Consider the following 18984-nt stretch of genomic DNA (forward strand, 5'->3'; position numbering starts at 1 on the left):
TAGATAGAAAAACGCAGCACTTCAAAAGAAAGAGCAACGGGTGTTATGCGAACCTGACCATAATCCAAACGGTCTTATAAAGAGAACATAGACGAAATGATGCAGCAATCCAGCAAATGTTTTCAAAATAGAAAATGTGGTTTATTGTTCCATGTCAAAGGCAAGCTACGTTTCAGTCCTCTGACAGGCTTGAGAAAGGTCCTGTGAGAGGACTGAAACGTAGCCTGCTTTTCTCTTGGAACAATAAACCACATTTTGTATTTTTAAACAATTTCTTGTAGTGCTGCGATCGTTTCGTCAATGAGATATATGTGTGCGTGTGTTTTGTGCATGCTGAAAACTAACTCTGTATTCTAGCTTTTCACACTTATTATTATTATTATTATTATTATTATTATTATTATTATTTCAGCAGTATCAAAAACATCCGGACAGGATATCTTTGACTTGAAGCTCTCTGCAACTTTAAATGCCTTTAATATTTTTATTTGTGATGAATTGTGCAACATTGCTGATATTAAGATACAAGGTAAGGCCATGAAAACACTGCAAGAAAGAGGGTTTAGCTAATTTTTAATAACGGAGGGAGGTAGAAAAAAGATGTAAAGTGCCCCAGGGTTTGTGCAGCCCTCCCCATTACATGCTGCACATGTATGGGAGGTGAAAAGTTCTCTTTAACTTTACTTACCTTGTTTCTGTTTCTCCCACCTCTCACGTACAGACTAAATTAGCTCGGTGTCTGTAGGTGGGGTATATCCTACACTTTTTTAATTGTTCGTGTCAAGCCCCCTAGTGACAACCGCATATGTGTCCCTTAATGAACTAGACAAGAAATGGATTTTACAGTGAATACTCAAAAAATCCTGATATCCTTATCCTCTTAACTAAGGACAAAAGTAATTGTGACTGTATATGTTGACTTTGGATAATTATGTACACGCGCTTTATTATGATCATTCTACTCTTTTCTTGCTAGGTATGGATGCCTCTTTTACCGTGCAGGCCCAGAAGAAAGATCTTTTTGCTCGTCTCCGTGATATTGTTATCATTAATGTAGATCCTAAAACAATTCATTCAAAGGTAAAGGATAACGTGATTTTTTTTCTTTTTGCATGTATTAGACATGAGACCCTTCTAACTTCCACAATAAAAATGAACAATGATGAAAGTTCTGTAATCATGTTAGTCGCATCCCAAAAATTCTGAGGTAATATTTGGCAGTTAGTGGAATCTGCAAGCAGCAAAGGGCTCCCACTCTTGGCCTGTAAGTTCATACATGGCAAATTTGTTTGTGTTTTTTAGTGGAGATTCCACACTGAAAATTAGCAGCAAAGTACAGTACAATGTTAGTGGGTGGGATTTTGCCAAACCCCATTTACATGTGGAAGAAAGAATCAGCGTATGTTTGATGGCATTCTGCAGAATTTTCTATATGTGGCAGATTTGTTGCAGTATTTGGCCGGATATGTAACTCCTTGCAATGCAAAGGGTGAAATTCTTGGCAAACGGGCCTGTTCACATCAGTGGTCGGTTTCCGTTGATGGGTTCCATTAGACCTTTCCGTCGAAGGAACCAATCAACAGAAAGGCAAACGGAAACCATAGCTTCCATTTGCATTACCATTGATTTCAATGGTAATGCTTCCTTTGCTAATGGTTTTTGTTTGTCTCCGTTCCATAAGATTTCTGTTTTTTTTAACTGTATCAATAGCGCAGTCCGAAAGAAAGATCTGACGGAACCTATCAACGGAAACCAAATGCTCATGTAACCATAGCCAAATCTGTTCAAAATCTATATGTAACATGTAAGGATCTGCTGTAGATTCTTTGCAAAGTCCACAGTTGAATTTCTGCTAAGTCTGAACGTAGCCTAATACTTTCCCAAACCTGTTTTCACAGCCAGGTGTTAGCGTCCGAATATCTAATTCACCTCACCAATGTGGAATTTCTGCTACGTCTAAACATAGCCTTAGGCCCTGTCCGCACGTTTTTTTTTGCAGGCAGAAAAATCTGCCTCTATATTCCTTCTGGAATTTTGAGGCTGAATTTGACCTGCCTGCAAATTCTTGCAGCGTTTTTCACCCGCAGCCATTGAGCGCCACAGGCATAAAAAAACTACACGAAAAACGCTTTTTCTGCCTCCCATTGATCAATGGGAGGTCAGAGGCGGAACTGCGGCAAGAAAGTGCGTTCCATTTTTTTTTTTTTTTACCGCGAGCGGATAAAACCGCCATGGAAAAGAACCCCCTCCGCATCCCATTGAAATCAATGGGAGGCGATTTTGGAAGTTTTTTATGCTGATTCCATCGCGGTTTCCGCGTCAAAATACAAAGTGTGAACTGGGCCTAATACTTCTCCAAATCTGTTTTCACAGCCAAGTGTTAGTGTTAGAATATCTACCTCACTCTCTCCCCTCTCATTGAAATAAACATGCATGCTTGGTTCAGCCGAGTGTGCATCTTTGAGGGGTAGGTGAAATAACTGTTGGCTGAAGGAGTGTTTGGAGGGTTATTTAGCGTATATGGTCACATTTTAGACCTCGTCCCACGTTATTCTAGCAGTGTTCTTTCAACAAACTGGGCAGTACTCCAGCATGCATCACATGACCACCGTATCTTAATGGGAAACTACTATATATTTTCCCTCATCAAATCCTTTATTATTGGAAAAAATAGTCACCTCGCCTCCCAAAAAAAGGGAATAAAGTTATTTTAAAAAGTCGCATGTACTCTAAAATGTTACGACTAAAAACGACAACTTGTCCCTCAAAAAACTATCCCTAACTCAGCTCTTCCCTAGCAAAAAAAAAAAGTTATAGCTCTCGGAATATGATGAAACAAAAAATGTTTTTTTGTGTAAAGTGGTAAAACATATAAAAAGCTATAAATTTGGTATCGCCATAAACGCACTGACCCGGAGAATAACGTTAACATGTCATTTATACCGCAGGGTAAACTCAGCATAAAAAAAGAAATAAACAATGCTACAATTGCTGTTTTTTTTTTTCACATTGCCTCCCAAAAAATTTGTACCCCCAAAAAAATTACAGCTCGTCTTGCAAATCTCTAGCACTCAGACCACTTCGTCAACAAAAAAATAAAAAGTAATGACACTTAAAACTGATATTGGTTTTTTTCAAGCGTATACGAGAATATATCAAGCAAATGAACAAACAAGAAAAAAATTAAAAGAATGATCTGGGTCACATGGAATATAGATATGAAGTGAGGTGGGCGTGGGCACGGGAGGTACACCTCTCAAAAAGACACGGCCGGTATATTCCATACAGCAGGGGCAGTAGTATAGAAATTCCAAGAATCCCATACACATATATCGGTCCCTAGTATGAATTGGAATATTTGCAATTTGTTTTTTTAAAGAGCATAATAAGGTTAACCCTTTTCACAGTGATCTGGAGGGATAGAGAAGGACTCCTCCACTTGGGCGCTATATGTATTCTAGTGGCTAAAAGGATATATTAAAATAGCCAGGCAGGCTTTATAAGGGACGTCAAGGGGGTTCTTCCGAAGGAGCATGATTGAGGGGATAAGGGGGATGCGTAATTGTAAAACATTATTAATAAGTTGTTAGGCTTACTGCCACAAGTTAGTAACTATCAGGTATGTCCATCAGATATGAAGGGTATCTCCCATGTCCACACATCCCCTAGAGCATAGCGGGGACACGTTAGGGTAAATAGAGTAGAGGTATGATGGGACATAATAAATTCTGTGTAAGACCCTAAGAGAAGTCTCCATTAAAAAGACTTGGTAGCTACTCCTACATACAGCCGACTTTTTTCTTATCACTATTTATTCCATTTTTTGAGAAGCAAGGAGAAAAAAAACAGCAATTCTGCAAGTTTTTTATTTATTAATTTTGAAACCGTGGTATAAAGACATGTTAACTTTATTCTGTGAGTCAGTACGATTATGGCAAATTTATATAGTTTTTTTTTTTTTTTGTGTTTTACTACTTTCACACAATACTACTTTAATTTTTGAGGCCTGTCGTATGTCCAGGCAATAGATTAGGGCCACATGTAGTGTTTCTAAAACCAGAAAACACAGGGTAATAATTAGAAAGCTGTCTTACCACCATGGCACAAGCTGGGTACAACATATTGGGCACTGAATGGCATATTTGTTGAAATATTACCTTTTTCACTTTGACATCCAATACACACTAATTTTTGGAAAACACCCGTGGGGTAATAATGTTCACGACACCCAGGGTGTGATAAATAATGTGAAGGGTGTAGTTTTCAATTCAAAATGGATCATTTCTCAGAGGTTTCCTCTGCAAATGCGACATGGTGCCCGAAAACCATTACAGAAAAAGGCGCTCCATCCCTTATGAGCCCTGCCATGTGCCCAAACAGCAGTTTACGACAGTAGTGCCTTCTCCGGGGACATCACAAATTGTGGGGTGCTTTTTATCCTTTTAGAAAATATAAAAAACCACAACTTATTTTCACCAAATTTTAGAGTTGACTATATTTTCATTAAACTTTCGATATGTCAAACAGACATATCAGAAGTTTGTATTGGTGGTGGTCTGGGTGCTGAGACTTTCACCATCGCTGAAACGAAGGTGAAGTAGCGTTCAGTTAAGCACCCTGCATCTTCGGCTATGACGTTTTATGTGAGCCATCTAAAGTTTAACAGGAAGCGTCGAATACAGCCGAAGATGCAGGTTGATCAGCTGAGCACTTTTTCTCCTTTGTTTCAGTGACTGTTGTGTTCTCAGAACACAGGCCACCACCGAACCAAACTTCTAATATGTCTCTGACATATAAAAAGCTTGATGTTTAGTTAAACTCTTAAACTAAAACTGCATATTATTAAAAAAATCTTTACGTTTCATGGCCTAATTCTAATAAAATCTACGACACACCTGTGGCGTCAAAATTCTCACGTCTCGATGAATGTCTTGAGGGGGTAGTTTCCAATGTGGGGTCGCTTCTTGGCGGTTTCCGCTCTACTGGTACCGCAGAGGCTCTAGAAATGCGACTTGGCACCCGAAAACCAATCCAGGAACATCTGTGCTCCAAAAGCCAAATTGCGCTCCTTCCCTTCTAAACCCTGCCACTTGCCCAAACAGCAGTTTACGACCACATATGGGTTATTGCCGTACTCGGGAGAAATTGCGTAACAAGTTGTGGGGTGTTTGTTCTCTTGTATACCTTATAAAAATGAAACATTTTGAGCTAAAATCACTTATTAGGAAAAAATTTATTTTTCATTTTCAAAGCCCAATTCAAATAAATTCTGCATAATGTCTGGGGGGTCAAAATTCTGACTACACCACTAGATACATTTATTAGGGTTAGGGGTGTAGTTTCCAAAATGGGGCCACTTCTGGGGGGTTACTGGTACCTTAGGGGCTTTGCAAAAGCAACATGTCGTCTGCAAACCATTCCAGCAAAATCTGCACTCAAAAGGCCAAATGGTGCCCTTTCCCTACTGAGCCCTGACGTGTGCCCAAGCAACAGTTTACAACAACATATGGGGTTTTATCCCAGGGATTGTACGGATAGTGTTGTCAGGGGCTTTCAACTATAGAGTCCCCAGCCAGAGCATCGTTAGCGCTCTGGTCGAGGACTCCGGGACTGGAGAAGCCCCTAATGTTACGGTCCATATATGGACGGTGACATCTGTGGCTGCTCTAGGAGCGGAATCCCCGGCCAGAGCCTCGGAAATGCTCAGCATCTCAAAGCCCCTAACGTTACTGTCCATAAATGGACAGTGACGTCAGGGGCTCCCTCTAGGAGTGGAATCCCCGGTCAGAGCGTTGCCAACGCTTTGGCTGGGGATTCTCGCATTACAAAGCCCCTAACGTCTCTGTGCATATATGGACAGTGACGTCAAGGGCTTTCCAAAGACAGGAGTCCCCAGGCAGAGCGCTTGCGATGCTCTGGCCGGGGACTGCATAGTTGAAAGCCCCTGACATCACTGTCCATATCTGGACAGTGACGTCAAGGGCTTCCCCGGGCTCAGCACTTAAAGTATCGTTGTGCCCGGGAATTTCGGACGATGCCCATACAGTGTGATACGTCGGTGTCTTCCGTAGGAGGTATGCGTCGTAACGTGAAAAATATAATGTGAACAGGTCCTAACACTAAGTACTGTGTGTCATGATACAAGTCTCAGAATCCCTTGGATAAGTAAAAGCATTTAAAAGTTATTTCCACATAAAGTTATACTTGTCAGATTTGAAAATTGGGGCTCTTTCAGAAAGATCAAAACTGGTTGCGGCAGTAAGGAGTTAATGATATCTGAAGAGGAATGTAATAGGCTTTGATTGACATTCTGGTCCAACTCTTTTAAGACTCCATAGTCCGTGAGGAATTACCAGCAGAGAAACATACCCGGTTTAGTTTGAGACTAGCCTGATCAATGTCACTAGTAAAATAAGGTGAAATGTCCTTCAGAGCTTTGTTTGCGATGTCAGAAAGTGTAAAACAGAACTGTATTGTGGGTGCTGTCTACTACTTGGACTGCTCTATTAAAATATTTTTGTATTTGAAATATGTATTACTGTTCTTTTTTTAAAAATGTATTTTATTTATCTTAAGACTGCCAATAAAGAGAATTGTAACATTAAACATATGTTGAAGTAATTTGGGTGTGAAACCTTAGGCTCCATTAAAATAGATCTGTTTGTGGTAGGTCTTGTGTCCCTTATTTTTTATTTTTTTTTTTTTAAATCAATATTTTAAGCGAATGCATAATAAGAAGCTTTTTTTGTATGATTATGTGTTGTATACGTTTTTTTATCATCTTTTATATTTAGGCAGTCTACATCCTGGGAGAAGAAGTATTCAGCTTGCAGCTGACATTATATCCGGATGCGACAGAAGGTGCTGCATACACGAATATGTCTGCTGTAGATGGCAACATTTTGCTCAGGGTGGGCTGTATCCACATTGTTTACTTACATAAATTTCTGATGTCTCTCTTGGTGAGTAGACAGGTTTTTTGTTTCTAACATGAAAGTTTTGTTGTTGTCGTTATGCAATGCTACTAGTACATTCAGATGGAGATTTTTTTTTTATTAGATCATTTTTAATGAAGGGCTTCACATTTTAATACAATAACCTCAACTTTCTCACAATGCCCATCCACAACCCCCTTCCCAATGCACTTTTGCTATATGGAAACTAGTGAAGTCATTAACCATCCCACAGTCAGTATCATGAATGCATGTTTCATTACTAGCGCTTCTGGGTAAGTGCAGCTGCGCATGTGTAAAACACAGGTGATACGTATTGCACATAATAGGGATTCGGGGGTTAAAAATGTCAAACTCTGCATTAAGGCTTTCTTTCCACACACTGACAAGGGAATGAAGAGTCACTCCACTTCCAAGCAGTCTGATTGCAGAGGATTCAGTCTGGTATGAGATGCAGAGGATTCATTGCTCAGCTGTAACGTGGGATGTCAGGGGGAAAGCGAACTCCTCTCCCAATCATTACAGCAATACAGATTAACCCCTTAATGACCAGCCTATTTTAAACCTTAATGACCAAGCCATTTTTTACGTTTTTCCCTCGTCGCATTCCAAGAGCTATAACCTTTTTATTTTTGCGTCGACATAGCTGTATAAGGTCTTGTTTTTTTTGCGGGACAAGTTGTCGTTTTTAATAGCACCATTTTGGGGGGCATATTATTTATTGATTAACTTTTATTAACTTTTTTTTGGGGGGGAATAGAAAAAAACCTGAAATTTCGCCACTCTTTTTCGTGTCTTAAATCTGCGCCGTTTACCGTGTGATATAAATAACACAATAACTTTATTCAGCGGGTTGTTACGATTGCAACGATACCAAATTTGTATAGTTTTTGTATGTTTTACTACTTTTACACAGTAAAAACGCTTTTTTGTCAAAATTATTTGTTTTTGTGTCTCCATATTTGAAGAGCCGTAACCTTTTTATGTTTTCGCCGATGCGGTTGTGTGAGGGCTTTGTTTTTGCGGGAAGACTTGTAGTTTTTATTCGTACCATTTTGGAGTAGATGCGACTTTTTGATCACTTTTTATCACATTTTTTTAAAGTCAGGATTCACAGAAAACAGCAATTTTTCCATAGTTTTTTATTACATTTTTTACGGCTTTCACCGTGCGGGTTAAATAATGTAATAGATTTATAGTCGGGGTCGTTACGGACGCGGCGATACCAAATATGTGTAACTTTTTTACTTTATTTTGGGTTTTTTTAATATTCAAGCATTTTGTAAGGGGAAAAGCTGGGTTTTTCATTTATTTTTTTTCACATTTTTTTTAAAATTAACTTTATTAAACTCTTTTTTTACTAGTGCCACTAGGGGACTTTAATATGCGATTCTCCGATCGCTATTATAATACACTGCAATACTTTTGTATTGCAGTGTATTACTGCCTGTCCGTTTAAAACGGACAGGCATCTGCTAGGTCATGCCTCCGGCATGATCTAGCAGGCATTCGCTCCAGGCAGACCTGGGGGCCTTTATTAGGCCCCCGGCTGCCATTAGAGACACAGACACTCGGCGATCGTATCGCCGGGTGTCTGTGGGAGAGAGAGGGAGCTCCCTCCCTCTCTCCAAAACCACTCAGATGCGGTGCACGCTATTGTGCACCGCATCGGAGGGGTTAAACGGGTGAGATCGATACTAATATCGATCTCACCCGGCAGAGCAGGGACGCCCCCAGCCCTCAGCTGCCTGTAGCAGCTGAGAGCAGGGAGATTTGACGCTCCCTGCTCTGTTTACTTTATCCTGATGCAGTGCCGTAAAAAGGCATATGCATCAGAATAAAGCCCGTTAGTCACTAACGGGTTAATGAACTCTTGGTATGTAGTGCTGACACACAGTGCTGTGCTCACACATAGATAAATGCTGTTCAATGGTAAATGTACTTTCCTTTCAGGTTTTTATAATTTGAATAGTAGATATGTGTTTCTCGTTAATATCATTGGGAGACACAGCTCCATGAGTGTTGGCCTTTACCACTAGGAAGCTGACACTAGGTAGGATCAGCTGCTTTATTCTGCTCACCTCTGTCTTCTCTACAGCTTCTGTGGGATAATTTGCCTTTGCTTTCAGGGATCACTTCTATTTTGACCCAGGTGGGGTTTTCCCCCGAGCAGACGCTTTCCTCAGACATCAGTATTTGTCTGTCCTTCTCCTTTAAAATATGTCCTCTAGGGAGGGCACCAGCAGGCAGCCAGCCCAATTGTGCCTAGTTAATTGCTATGCCTGTGGCTACTGTAAGAAGAATTTCACCTTTGCCCAGCCAGACCCATTTTTCCCAGGGTGCCTGCAATCCAAGACCTTCCAAGATATGGCACCCCCTAGGGGACATTTCCAGACTCTCCCACACTATGGCTTAGTCTTTGGAGCGCTTACCGTCCCAAATAGCGCCTCAAATTAATGCCCCCCGTGCCTTTTTCCTAGATACCATGCATTTTACTGCTAATGGTAGGCCTCATAAAAGACTCAGGAGCGCAAAGGACAGGCCCTGTTCCCTCTCCCCAAGGGTCCACATTCAGAACCAGTACTAAAAAGAGACTGCTACCTGACATAAGTCCTTTTACTTTTGCCAGAGACTCCTTACATGTTAAGGATGATTCCTCTACTCCTTCTCAGGAAGAAGCGTCCCTTCACCATCAGCATTGCCAGAGCCTATTTTTTCCAAAACATATAGATTTTAAAGAAGAACTATGTAAGGAATGGAAACACCCTGACAGGCGTTTCAAAACGTATGAATATACTTTTTCCTTTCCAAAAGGATTTAGTTTTAAATAGGCTATTTCTCCTTCAGTGGATCCGCCTATTTGGCAGTTGTCTAAAAGCACCACTATTCCACAGTCAGATACAGCATCACTTAGTGATTCCCTTGATAAAAAGTTGGACTCCCAGACCAAGTCTGCCTTTGTAGCAGCAGGTACTGCCGTGCGCCCAGCATTTGCCTCTTCCTTGGTTTAGCATGGCCTTCTTGTATTGGCAAAATTCGAATGTACCGCAAGACGATCTTGCTAATCTCGCCTTTCAGGTTTTGGAAAATGACTGGATAAAATCTGATATTCTGAAGCTCCTGTTGGTAAGCATTCTCTTCTGCCTCAAAACTGTCATCGATGCCTTCTCTCCATTTTCAAAGGTTTCTGTCCTTTCCTAACTTTTCCTCTTAGAGGTCATTCTCCTCTCAGAGGTCAGACAAGGGATTTAGCCATTCTATGGACTTAAGACGCTTATTTTTCATGCCTTCGCTCGATTGTTAAAAGTATCCCAGGCCCAAGAATCCCTTCTCTTCCATGCCACCTTCAGCCTAAAAGTGTCTTCCCACTCAAGTCTGCTGTTCGAGTGGGATGACAACTTTTTTCTTCTTTCCTTTTTGGGAGAGTTGATATCGATGGTACAAAATAAAATTCTCAACAGGTCAGTTTGTTTTATTCTGTCGGCACAAGATTGCACTTGTTTTTTTTTCCAAGTTGTTCATTCGCCTCTTCTCCCGAAAGTGATCATCCCAGCTCCTAAGTTAGAACCGTTTCAAGGATTCTACTTTGAATCTCTTCACAGTTCCCAAAAACTACGTGACAGTCAGACCCATTCTGGATCTAAAGAGGCTGAACTGCATTTTTCGCGTTTGAAGAATTTGCATTGAATCCCTACAGTCAGTAGTCGCATCACTAGAACAGGGAGAGTACCTTTCGTCCATTGACATTCGTGATGCCTACCTCCACATCTCCATAGCAGGAGCCCATCAGTGTTTCCTCCATTTCACTGTCTGTTCTTCCCATCTCCAGGTCATCACTTTTGGACTTTCCATCTTAGGACCTTCACCAAGGTCCTGGTGACTCTCGTGGCTCTCCTCCGCACCAGTGGAGTCGCTATCATCCCTTACTTGGACAACCTCTTGGTGAATGCCCCCTCCAGAGAGAACAATGTTTCCAATCTTGACATCACCCTGAACACGTTGATCCATCCGAATCTCTTTAACAACACAGAAAAATCCTCCTTAGTTCCAGCTCAGCGCATATGAGTTTTTGGGAATGATTTTCAAAACCAGGACAGCCGAGGTTTATCTCCCGGAGGACAAGATCAAGTCCATCTGAACTGGGTGACTCCTTTGCTGGAAATCTCCCTTTTCTGTCATATTCTGAATGCAGATGCTGGTCAAGATGGTTCCGACCTTCAAGCCATTCCATACATGTAATTCCACACAAGGCCCCTTTAAAGGACTGTTCTCAAATGCTGGGACATGTTGACTCTCCTTGCCTCTCAGATTTGTCAGGAGTTGCTCTGGTGGAATGAATTACCAGCCATTCTTCAGGAATTACCCTTTTTTCCCCTTCAGTGTCTGGTCATCTCGACAGATGCCAGCCTTACCCGGGTGTGGAGAATTTTTTCGTCCCGCTGCATTGTCCAGGGCACTTGGTTGCCAGAGGAGACAACCTTACAAATAAACCTTCCGGAATTTAGAACCATATTCCTGGCCCTCTCCCATTGGTTCCTACTTCTCCCAGGTCATCTGGTCAAGTTTTAAACTGACCACTTCACAGTGGTCACCTACCTCAACTATCAAAGAGGCAATAAGAGCTAGATGGGACTTTTAGGTTCTCCACTGGCTGAAAAATCACGTGCCAGCTCTGTCCATGTTCCGGGAGTTGGCTATTGGGCCGCAAACTTCCTCAGTTGGGAAAGGCTGGATCCAGGGGAATAGTTCCTTCGCCTCCAAATTTTCCTTCAGATTTGCCAATGCTGGGGCACCCCAGATGTGGATTTAAACTTGTGACAACCACAAGGTTCCAGCCTATGTGGCCACAGTGCAGGACCAAAGGGCCTTTGCAGTTTGCTCTCTCAACTCCTTGGAAGGGGTTCTCTCATCTGCACCTCTTTTGTCCCCTTTAGCTACTATCCAGAGTTCACAAGAGGATCAAGGTAGAGGTGTCTCCACGATTCTGGTTGTGCCACACTGGCCTTGCCGGGCACGGTACATCAACCTAGTAAATCTACTCACTGACCTCCCATGTCATCTTTCGCTCTGACATGACCTCCTTTCCCAAGGGCCACTGTTCCACCCCACTTTACCTCAAATTCTTGAGGTACTAACCATAAGACCTCTTACTTGTTGAATTAGCTTCATAGTGGCAGGGGCCTTTACCCAAGGTGCTGAGTTCCCCCAATGAATTCAATTAGATATGGATTTTATGGTGATTGGCACCATACACTACACAATATAATCTGTACACAATAAATCAAAGTGGTTGTTTGTATTGTACTGTGCAACTTTATTTTTATTTATTTTTTGTAAATCAGGGTTATTGAACAAGGGAGTAAGGGGGCAAGTCCTATTGGGATTATGGACTTTTTCTAATCATACAGTCCCAAAGCTGTTATATAGGAGGAACTAAAAATGGGAGCGCAGAAGTGGTGGGTCTGTGAGCAGAAATTAACTAAGAAAGGAAATGTTAAGGCGTCGGACAAATATCTCTCTCCAAGAAAACTCTGTTATGCTGACACATGATTAAATCAATTAACTAACTGAGTGGGAATGCATGCTCATTGGTACAGTCGGCCTAAATTTAGGGCACGTGAGAACCAGTCCAGCTATGTGAGACCTATCCCTGCCCCAGACGAACAGCGTAAAAGCGAAAGATTGTCTAAAGAAGACAGGTGGAAGAACAATTGCTACAGTTTCGAACAGGTAGAGGAATCGAGGCAAGGCATCCTTCTTTAGAGCGTTTCACCCAATGTTCGCCCAGCGTTTTGCAAAGAAAGGGAGAGAAGTTAAGCTCATACAAAGACTTATGCTAAGTGTGCAACTGAACCCCTATTGGCTAATCTGAGAAGAGTTCCATCTAAATGGGAAACTCGACTGTAATAAATGGGCTGTAAGGGGAGAGAGAGATACATTAATGACCTCAGTCTTGGTGTAATTTAATTTAAAATTACTCAAATGACCCAAGCATTGAAATTCTTTAATAATAATAAAAAAGGAAATACGTGGGTTAGACACATATATAGCAGAAGGTCATCTGCATATAAGGCACATTTGTATGGCCCACCCCGTACTACTAAAGCTGGGACATTTGCATCATTCCAAGGAGTTACAGCTTTTATACTAAATAATCACGTTTTTATTTTCGTATTTTTTTCCTTTTTACTACTATTTTATATTTTCTCATTACATTTTTTATGAATTTTTTTTTTTTAATCCCAGTAAGGGATTACTATTTTACATCTTTATTTTAAACCTATAATTATAGCATACTCCAATATCAATTAGCCATTAACCCCTCTACTGCAGTGATGCTCAAAAGACTGAGGACCTGCACTACCCATAGTCAAAAGATAGTGTGCGGTCATTAAGGGTTTAAAACCCAATTTATCACTTTTCTAACAGTGGGCAGGAAGCAGTGCTGCACTGTGATATTAATCTCCTAGCAATTAATTGTGGTCAAGAGCTTGTAACCCCGCCCCCAAGAAGCCACAGAGCTCCAGAATAGCCTTTCACAAGTACAGAATAATCCTTTAATGCTCTACTATAAATGATTATTCTGTACGTAGTGCAGAGTAATGATGTTGGAGCCCCAGCTGTCATATGCCGACAACGCCCATGCGGGATCTTCCCTGCTTGTCAGAGTAGGAGAATGCCACAGCACATGCTCGGCTCTTCCTCTGACAAGTTGAGAAGCTGATAAATATACGAACTTCTGCATCACAAAAAAAGGATCCCTCCGCAACCCTGAATAGTAGAAGAGACCAGAAGAGGAACGGCGCATGCCTGTCCACCACTGACTTCTTAGGCAGGTGGATGCAGAATTAGGGGTTCAGTAGAAATTCTAGGGGGCGCTATTGTATTGAAATAAATGTGTCTATGCACAGGAGAAGATTTGCTACAACATTTATGTTTACAATTTACTACTTATTACATGACTTTTTTTTATTTTTATATAATATTATTTATGGGATAACCCCTTTAAGAAAGAATTGTAAATGTGACATACGAATTATGTTGTACAGCGTTCTCTTTATTTGAATACCATAATTGTTTCTAAAAAGTAGGCTACAACCACATCCAGTGTTGTAAAACCTCTGCTGGAAACCAGGATGATTATGTCCAATGTAAATAGAGTAAGGATCCTGCTCTATTCATGGTGTTTTTGTGTTTCTTTTCTTCTCTTTAGAATTTTATGAACACTTTCCAAACAGCCAAAGAGGCAGTAAGCTCAGCCACAGCTCAGGCTGCAGAAAAAGCAGCATATAGTATGAAGGACTTGGCACAGAAAAGCTTTCGTCTCTCCATGGACATAGATCTCAAAGCTCCTGTAATCTACATACCTCAGTCTTCTATCTCTACCAATGTTATTGTTGCCGATTTAGGGCTGATAAGAGTCCAGAACAAGTTCTCTTTAGTTCCTGAAGTCAGTTCTCCTCTTCCTCCAGTCATCGATAAAATGGACATTCAACTGACAGAGCTGAAATTATCAAGGTCTGATCATATCTGTTACATTGAATGTTGTTTAGTGCCTATGAAGCGACAAACTATGGCACCATTTTTCAGTTTGACGAACACCAAAGAAAGGTGTCCGAATAGATTTCTAGAACGTATTTTCTCACATAATCTTTAATATTATCTTCAGCTGCTAAATAAATTTCCTAATTGAGGTGTAATAGTTGAAATATAGGAGATTGCCTATATTCGCTTTTTATTCTGTTTTACTTTTCTGTATTTGTATCTCTAGTGTAGTAATTGGGTGACCACATTGCTACAAGATAGATGATTATAAATTGCTAACTCAATTCTTTATTGCAGGACCGTCATTCAAAATGGATCTCCTCAGCCAGAGCTAGAGCTATTGCAGCCTGTTAATCTGCTTGTCTCTGTACAGAGAAATCTGTCATCCATTTGGTATTCCCAAATACCAGCTATTCAGATTGACGGAGACTTGAAGCCAATGCAGGTATAAATACTGCCACTGATTTTACTCCAATAGAAAGAAAAAAAATACAAAATTTGTTAGACGCATTTATGTGAACCCAATTTTCTTATACATGCGTGAAATATGTACTTATCACATAACGTTCTTCAGTTTAGTTTCCCAATACAATAGATCACATATAATTTATATAGAAAATTTGTTGATATTCAGCAGGTTCACCACCTGAATTAGGAATTTAAAGAAGGTACTGACCCAGCAATAAGAAATGTGAAGATATCCACTGTGTTAGTCCTATTGTTTTACTCGGAGCACATCACTCCTTTGAAAAACAGTTTTATTTTTTTATTGACATGTCACTAGTTAATTTAATTGGTTAATTGCTCGGCCTCATTTATAATCCCTTATATATTAATAGTAATACCATATTTCTAATTTCTTCTAGATTGCCTTGAGCCAAGATGACCTTACCATCTTAATGAGTGTGCTTTTTGAGAACCTTGCTGAAACTCCATCACTTCCAAGTGCACCGCCAACATCTGAAGCTGTTAAAAGAGCTATAACCGAGACAAGTGTGTCTTTACAACAAACAGGTACAGTCAAGCAAATTGAAATGTCTGATAGATTCACTTTTATGGGAGTTACGGAAACAGCGTAGCTCAGTGAGCTCGGCTGTTCTGGGAATCCTGTCCTCCTACACTAATTCTCCGCCTGGATTTGGCAGCCAGCGGACACCTCACCAGGCTTGTCGGGGGACCCCCATTCGGGAGATAGGTGCGGGTCCTGCATCTATCAGACATTTATTTTGTCATGAGACAACCCCTTTTAATAGGGGGAGGGGCCTTTGTTTAGGAACTTAATCTTTTGGCCTGAGTGGAGAGAGGTTACAAAGAGCATCTCTAGTTTTGGAGGACCCGTCCTGTATTACACAGACTACCCATTGATTTGAATGGTCACTGTGTAATGCTTCGTTTCCCCTGTGATGGCGTTGCAGGGAAATTGAACAATTGGATCAGCTGTAATCTGTGGGGAAAGCTACTACTTTGATCAGCTGCTTGTCAAGAAACTTTTCTAACAAGTAGGAATTGTGGACAACTCGTTTAACCCCTTGGAGACATGGCCAATTTCAGTTTTTTCCTCTCCGCCTTCCAAAAGCCATAGCTTCTTTGTTTTTTTTTGTCTACATAAACGTATGAGGGCTTTGTTTTTGAGGGACAAGTTGTAGTTTGTCATGGCACCATTTACTGTACTGCATTATGTACTGGGAAGCTGAAAAAAAATTATGTGGGGTGAAATGGGAAAAAAACAGCGATTACACCATTTTTTTGGGGGCTTTTGTTTTTACAGCATCCATCAGACAATAAAAACTACATGTGCACCTTATTCAACAGGTTGATACGATTTCGGCGATATCAAATGTATGTTTTGTTTTATGTTTTACCACTTAAAAAAACAAAAACTATTTGCTGTAACAAAGAATGTTTTGTGTCGCCATGTTCTGAGAGCCATAACTTACATTTTTCTGTCAATTTGGTGATGTGAGGGCTTAATTTTTGCGCGGCCAGCTGTAGTTTTCACGATACCATTTTGCGGTATATGCGTCGTCTTATCACTTTTTTATTAAAAAAATTTTGGGAGCTAAGGTGACCAAAAAACAGCGATTTTAAGCGTTTTATAATTCTTTATTTTACGGCGTTCACCGAGCGGGTTAAACAATGCTATATTATGATAGCTCGGACTTTTATGGATCCGGCGATACCAGTTATATTCACTTTAAAAAATGTTAACATTACTTTAGGGCAAAAATGGGGAAAGGGGGTTTCTTGAACTTTTAATACTTTTTTCTTTTTGAAACATAAAAAAACAACTTTATTTAACGGTGTTTTACTTTTTTTATTAGTCCCCCTAGGAGATTTGAACCTGCGATCGTTGGATCGCTTGCATGATATACTGCAATACTAATGTATTTCGGTATATCGTGAGACGGACAGTCTCCTTTTGAAGCCCTGCCAGAGACAGAGCTTTAAAGGAGTTGAAAGATGGCGAACCTGGTGGCGTTTATTAGGCCACCAGGCTACAGTAACAACCGTTGTAGACGGCCGATCGTGCCGCGGGGGGGCACGATGATGTGTTTGAGGCGGCATTTAAGATGTTAAACGAGCGTAATTAAAGTGAACTTTGATTCCACCCGCTGGAGTGAGGTGTCTGCTGTGTAACACAGCCGTCACCCGCCGAGTATGGAGCGCGCTCAGTGCGTGAGCGCGCTCCATGCTTCCCCTTGGCGACATTTCAGTAATAGTACGTTGTATGTTGCCAACGGGTTAACTTCAGTTTACCTCGAAGTAGAAAAAAAGTGGTTATATGAACATCGGAACAAGGATCCAGAATTTTGTGTCTAAATTCTGCGGTTACCTATTCCTCTCCATACCCCAATTTTGGAGTACCCCCGAAATGAGTGTAGCCCCTTTTAACCATTTCCCGTCGCTAATATCGCTATTTACGTCGGGAAAGAGTATTTAGAGATGGCGCCCACTCAGAAGCAGAGTGGCCGCCATAGCCGCCAGGTCTTTACTGTGTCCCACAGCACGGACACAGCAGCAATGCTTGCGATCAGAAACATTTCTGACAGCAAGCATTTAACCCCTCAGATGCCGGTGTCAGATGTGACCACCTGCATCTGAGGGATTTTTACTGCCACTTCCACTTCGGGGCCGGTCCCGGAGTCCCGCGCGGTGAGATCTCAATGGCCCGTCTCAATAGCAATGCACGGATTTTACCATAGACTGCAATATTGGGATATTGCAGTCCATGGCATAAGTGATCTAATGATCACAGGTTCAAGCCCCCTAGGTAGGCTAAATAAAAGTTTAAAAAAAAAATGTTCATTTTTTTTTGGTTTTTTTTAAATATAAAAATTCAAATCACCCCTTTCCCTAGTTCACATATAAAAAATAAATAAACATAAACACATTCGGTATCCCCGCATCTGAAAATTCCCGAACTATGAAAATGTAAAAATATTTATCCAATACATTGAACGTCGTAAGAAAAAAGGACAAGATGGCCGAATTGCAGTTTTTTTTGCTACTTCAACCCCCACTAAAAATTGAATAAAAAGTGATCGAAATGCCAGACATGCCCCCAAATGGTATTAATAAAAACTACATCTTTCCGCGTACAAAAAGATGCCTTACACGGCTCTGTACAAAGAAACATAAAAAAGTTATGTGGGTCACAATATGGCGATGCATTTCAAACTTATACATTTCTTTTTAAAGGTACTAAAACATAACAAAAACTATATAAATTTGGTATCACCGTCATTTTCACCGTACGTTGAACAAAGTAAAAAAGAAACCCATAAGAAAATGGCAAAACTGCAGTTTTTTTCCAATTCCACCCCGTTCTGAATTTATTTCCAGTTTCCCGGTACATCACACATAATATTAAATAGTACTATTAGAATGTACAACTTGTCCTCATATGGCTGTGTCAATAAAAAAATAAGAGTTATGACTTTTTGAAGGCGGGGAGGAAAAGACAAAAGCATAAAAACGAAAATCAGTCTGGTCCTGAAAGGGTTAAACTTTTAAAATCCTTTCGCCATGCTTGAGTCCATGGTTTTGTTTTATTATCTTTTTCTCGTTGTATTTTTATTTTCAGGTTTCATTTTTTTTCTGTGAATTTTGTGTATTTTCTAAAGTCATCATGGTGTGTCAGGTACCTCTATTCATTATGTATATGTTCTTTTAGCATGTTTATTATTTCAATGTACTTTTATATATGACCCTAGTAAAATTATTTTGGTTATTCTAAAAAGGAAATTTTAAAGAAAGCAATACTTAAAAGCAATTGCACATACACTTAGTTTTCATATCTCAACTTATTTAGTTTAGATTGACTGCCTATATTTGGCATAGACATTAGAGAAATATCCCAAAGATTTCAGCTAGGTCCACCAACAATCTAATGTTTGGCTGCTGCCAAAGAGTCCCCTGACATTTCACATAGTGGGAAACGGGTAGATTTTTACCTCCCAGATATTTAGTTTTAGTGCTGTCTGGC

The 18984-nt window shown here is 40.5% G+C and overlaps 1 protein-coding gene across 6 annotated transcripts in view; it reads left to right on the forward strand.

Annotated features, from left to right (window-relative positions):
- VPS13C (vacuolar protein sorting 13 homolog C) overlaps positions 1–18984 on the forward strand; it is a 396337-nt gene that overhangs the window by 232947 nt on the left and 144406 nt on the right. For 4 of the 6 annotated variants that reach the window (XM_075857708.1, XM_075857702.1, XM_075857705.1 and 1 more), the window contains 6 exons: positions 413–529; positions 977–1080; positions 6795–6962; positions 14167–14471; positions 14796–14943; positions 15365–15512. In XM_075857708.1, the coding sequence (XP_075713823.1) occupies positions 413–529; positions 977–1080; positions 6795–6962; positions 14167–14471; positions 14796–14943; positions 15365–15512 (990 nt within the window). The remainder of the gene's footprint in view (positions 1–412; positions 530–976; positions 1081–6794; positions 6963–14166; positions 14472–14795; positions 14944–15364; positions 15513–18984) is intronic. The other 2 variants (XM_075857703.1, XM_075857707.1) reach the window with 1 other exon arrangement.

Source organism: Rhinoderma darwinii, chromosome 3 (assembly GCF_050947455.1).
Source record: "Rhinoderma darwinii isolate aRhiDar2 chromosome 3, aRhiDar2.hap1, whole genome shotgun sequence".
Taxonomy (NCBI): Eukaryota; Metazoa; Chordata; class Amphibia; order Anura; family Rhinodermatidae; genus Rhinoderma; species Rhinoderma darwinii.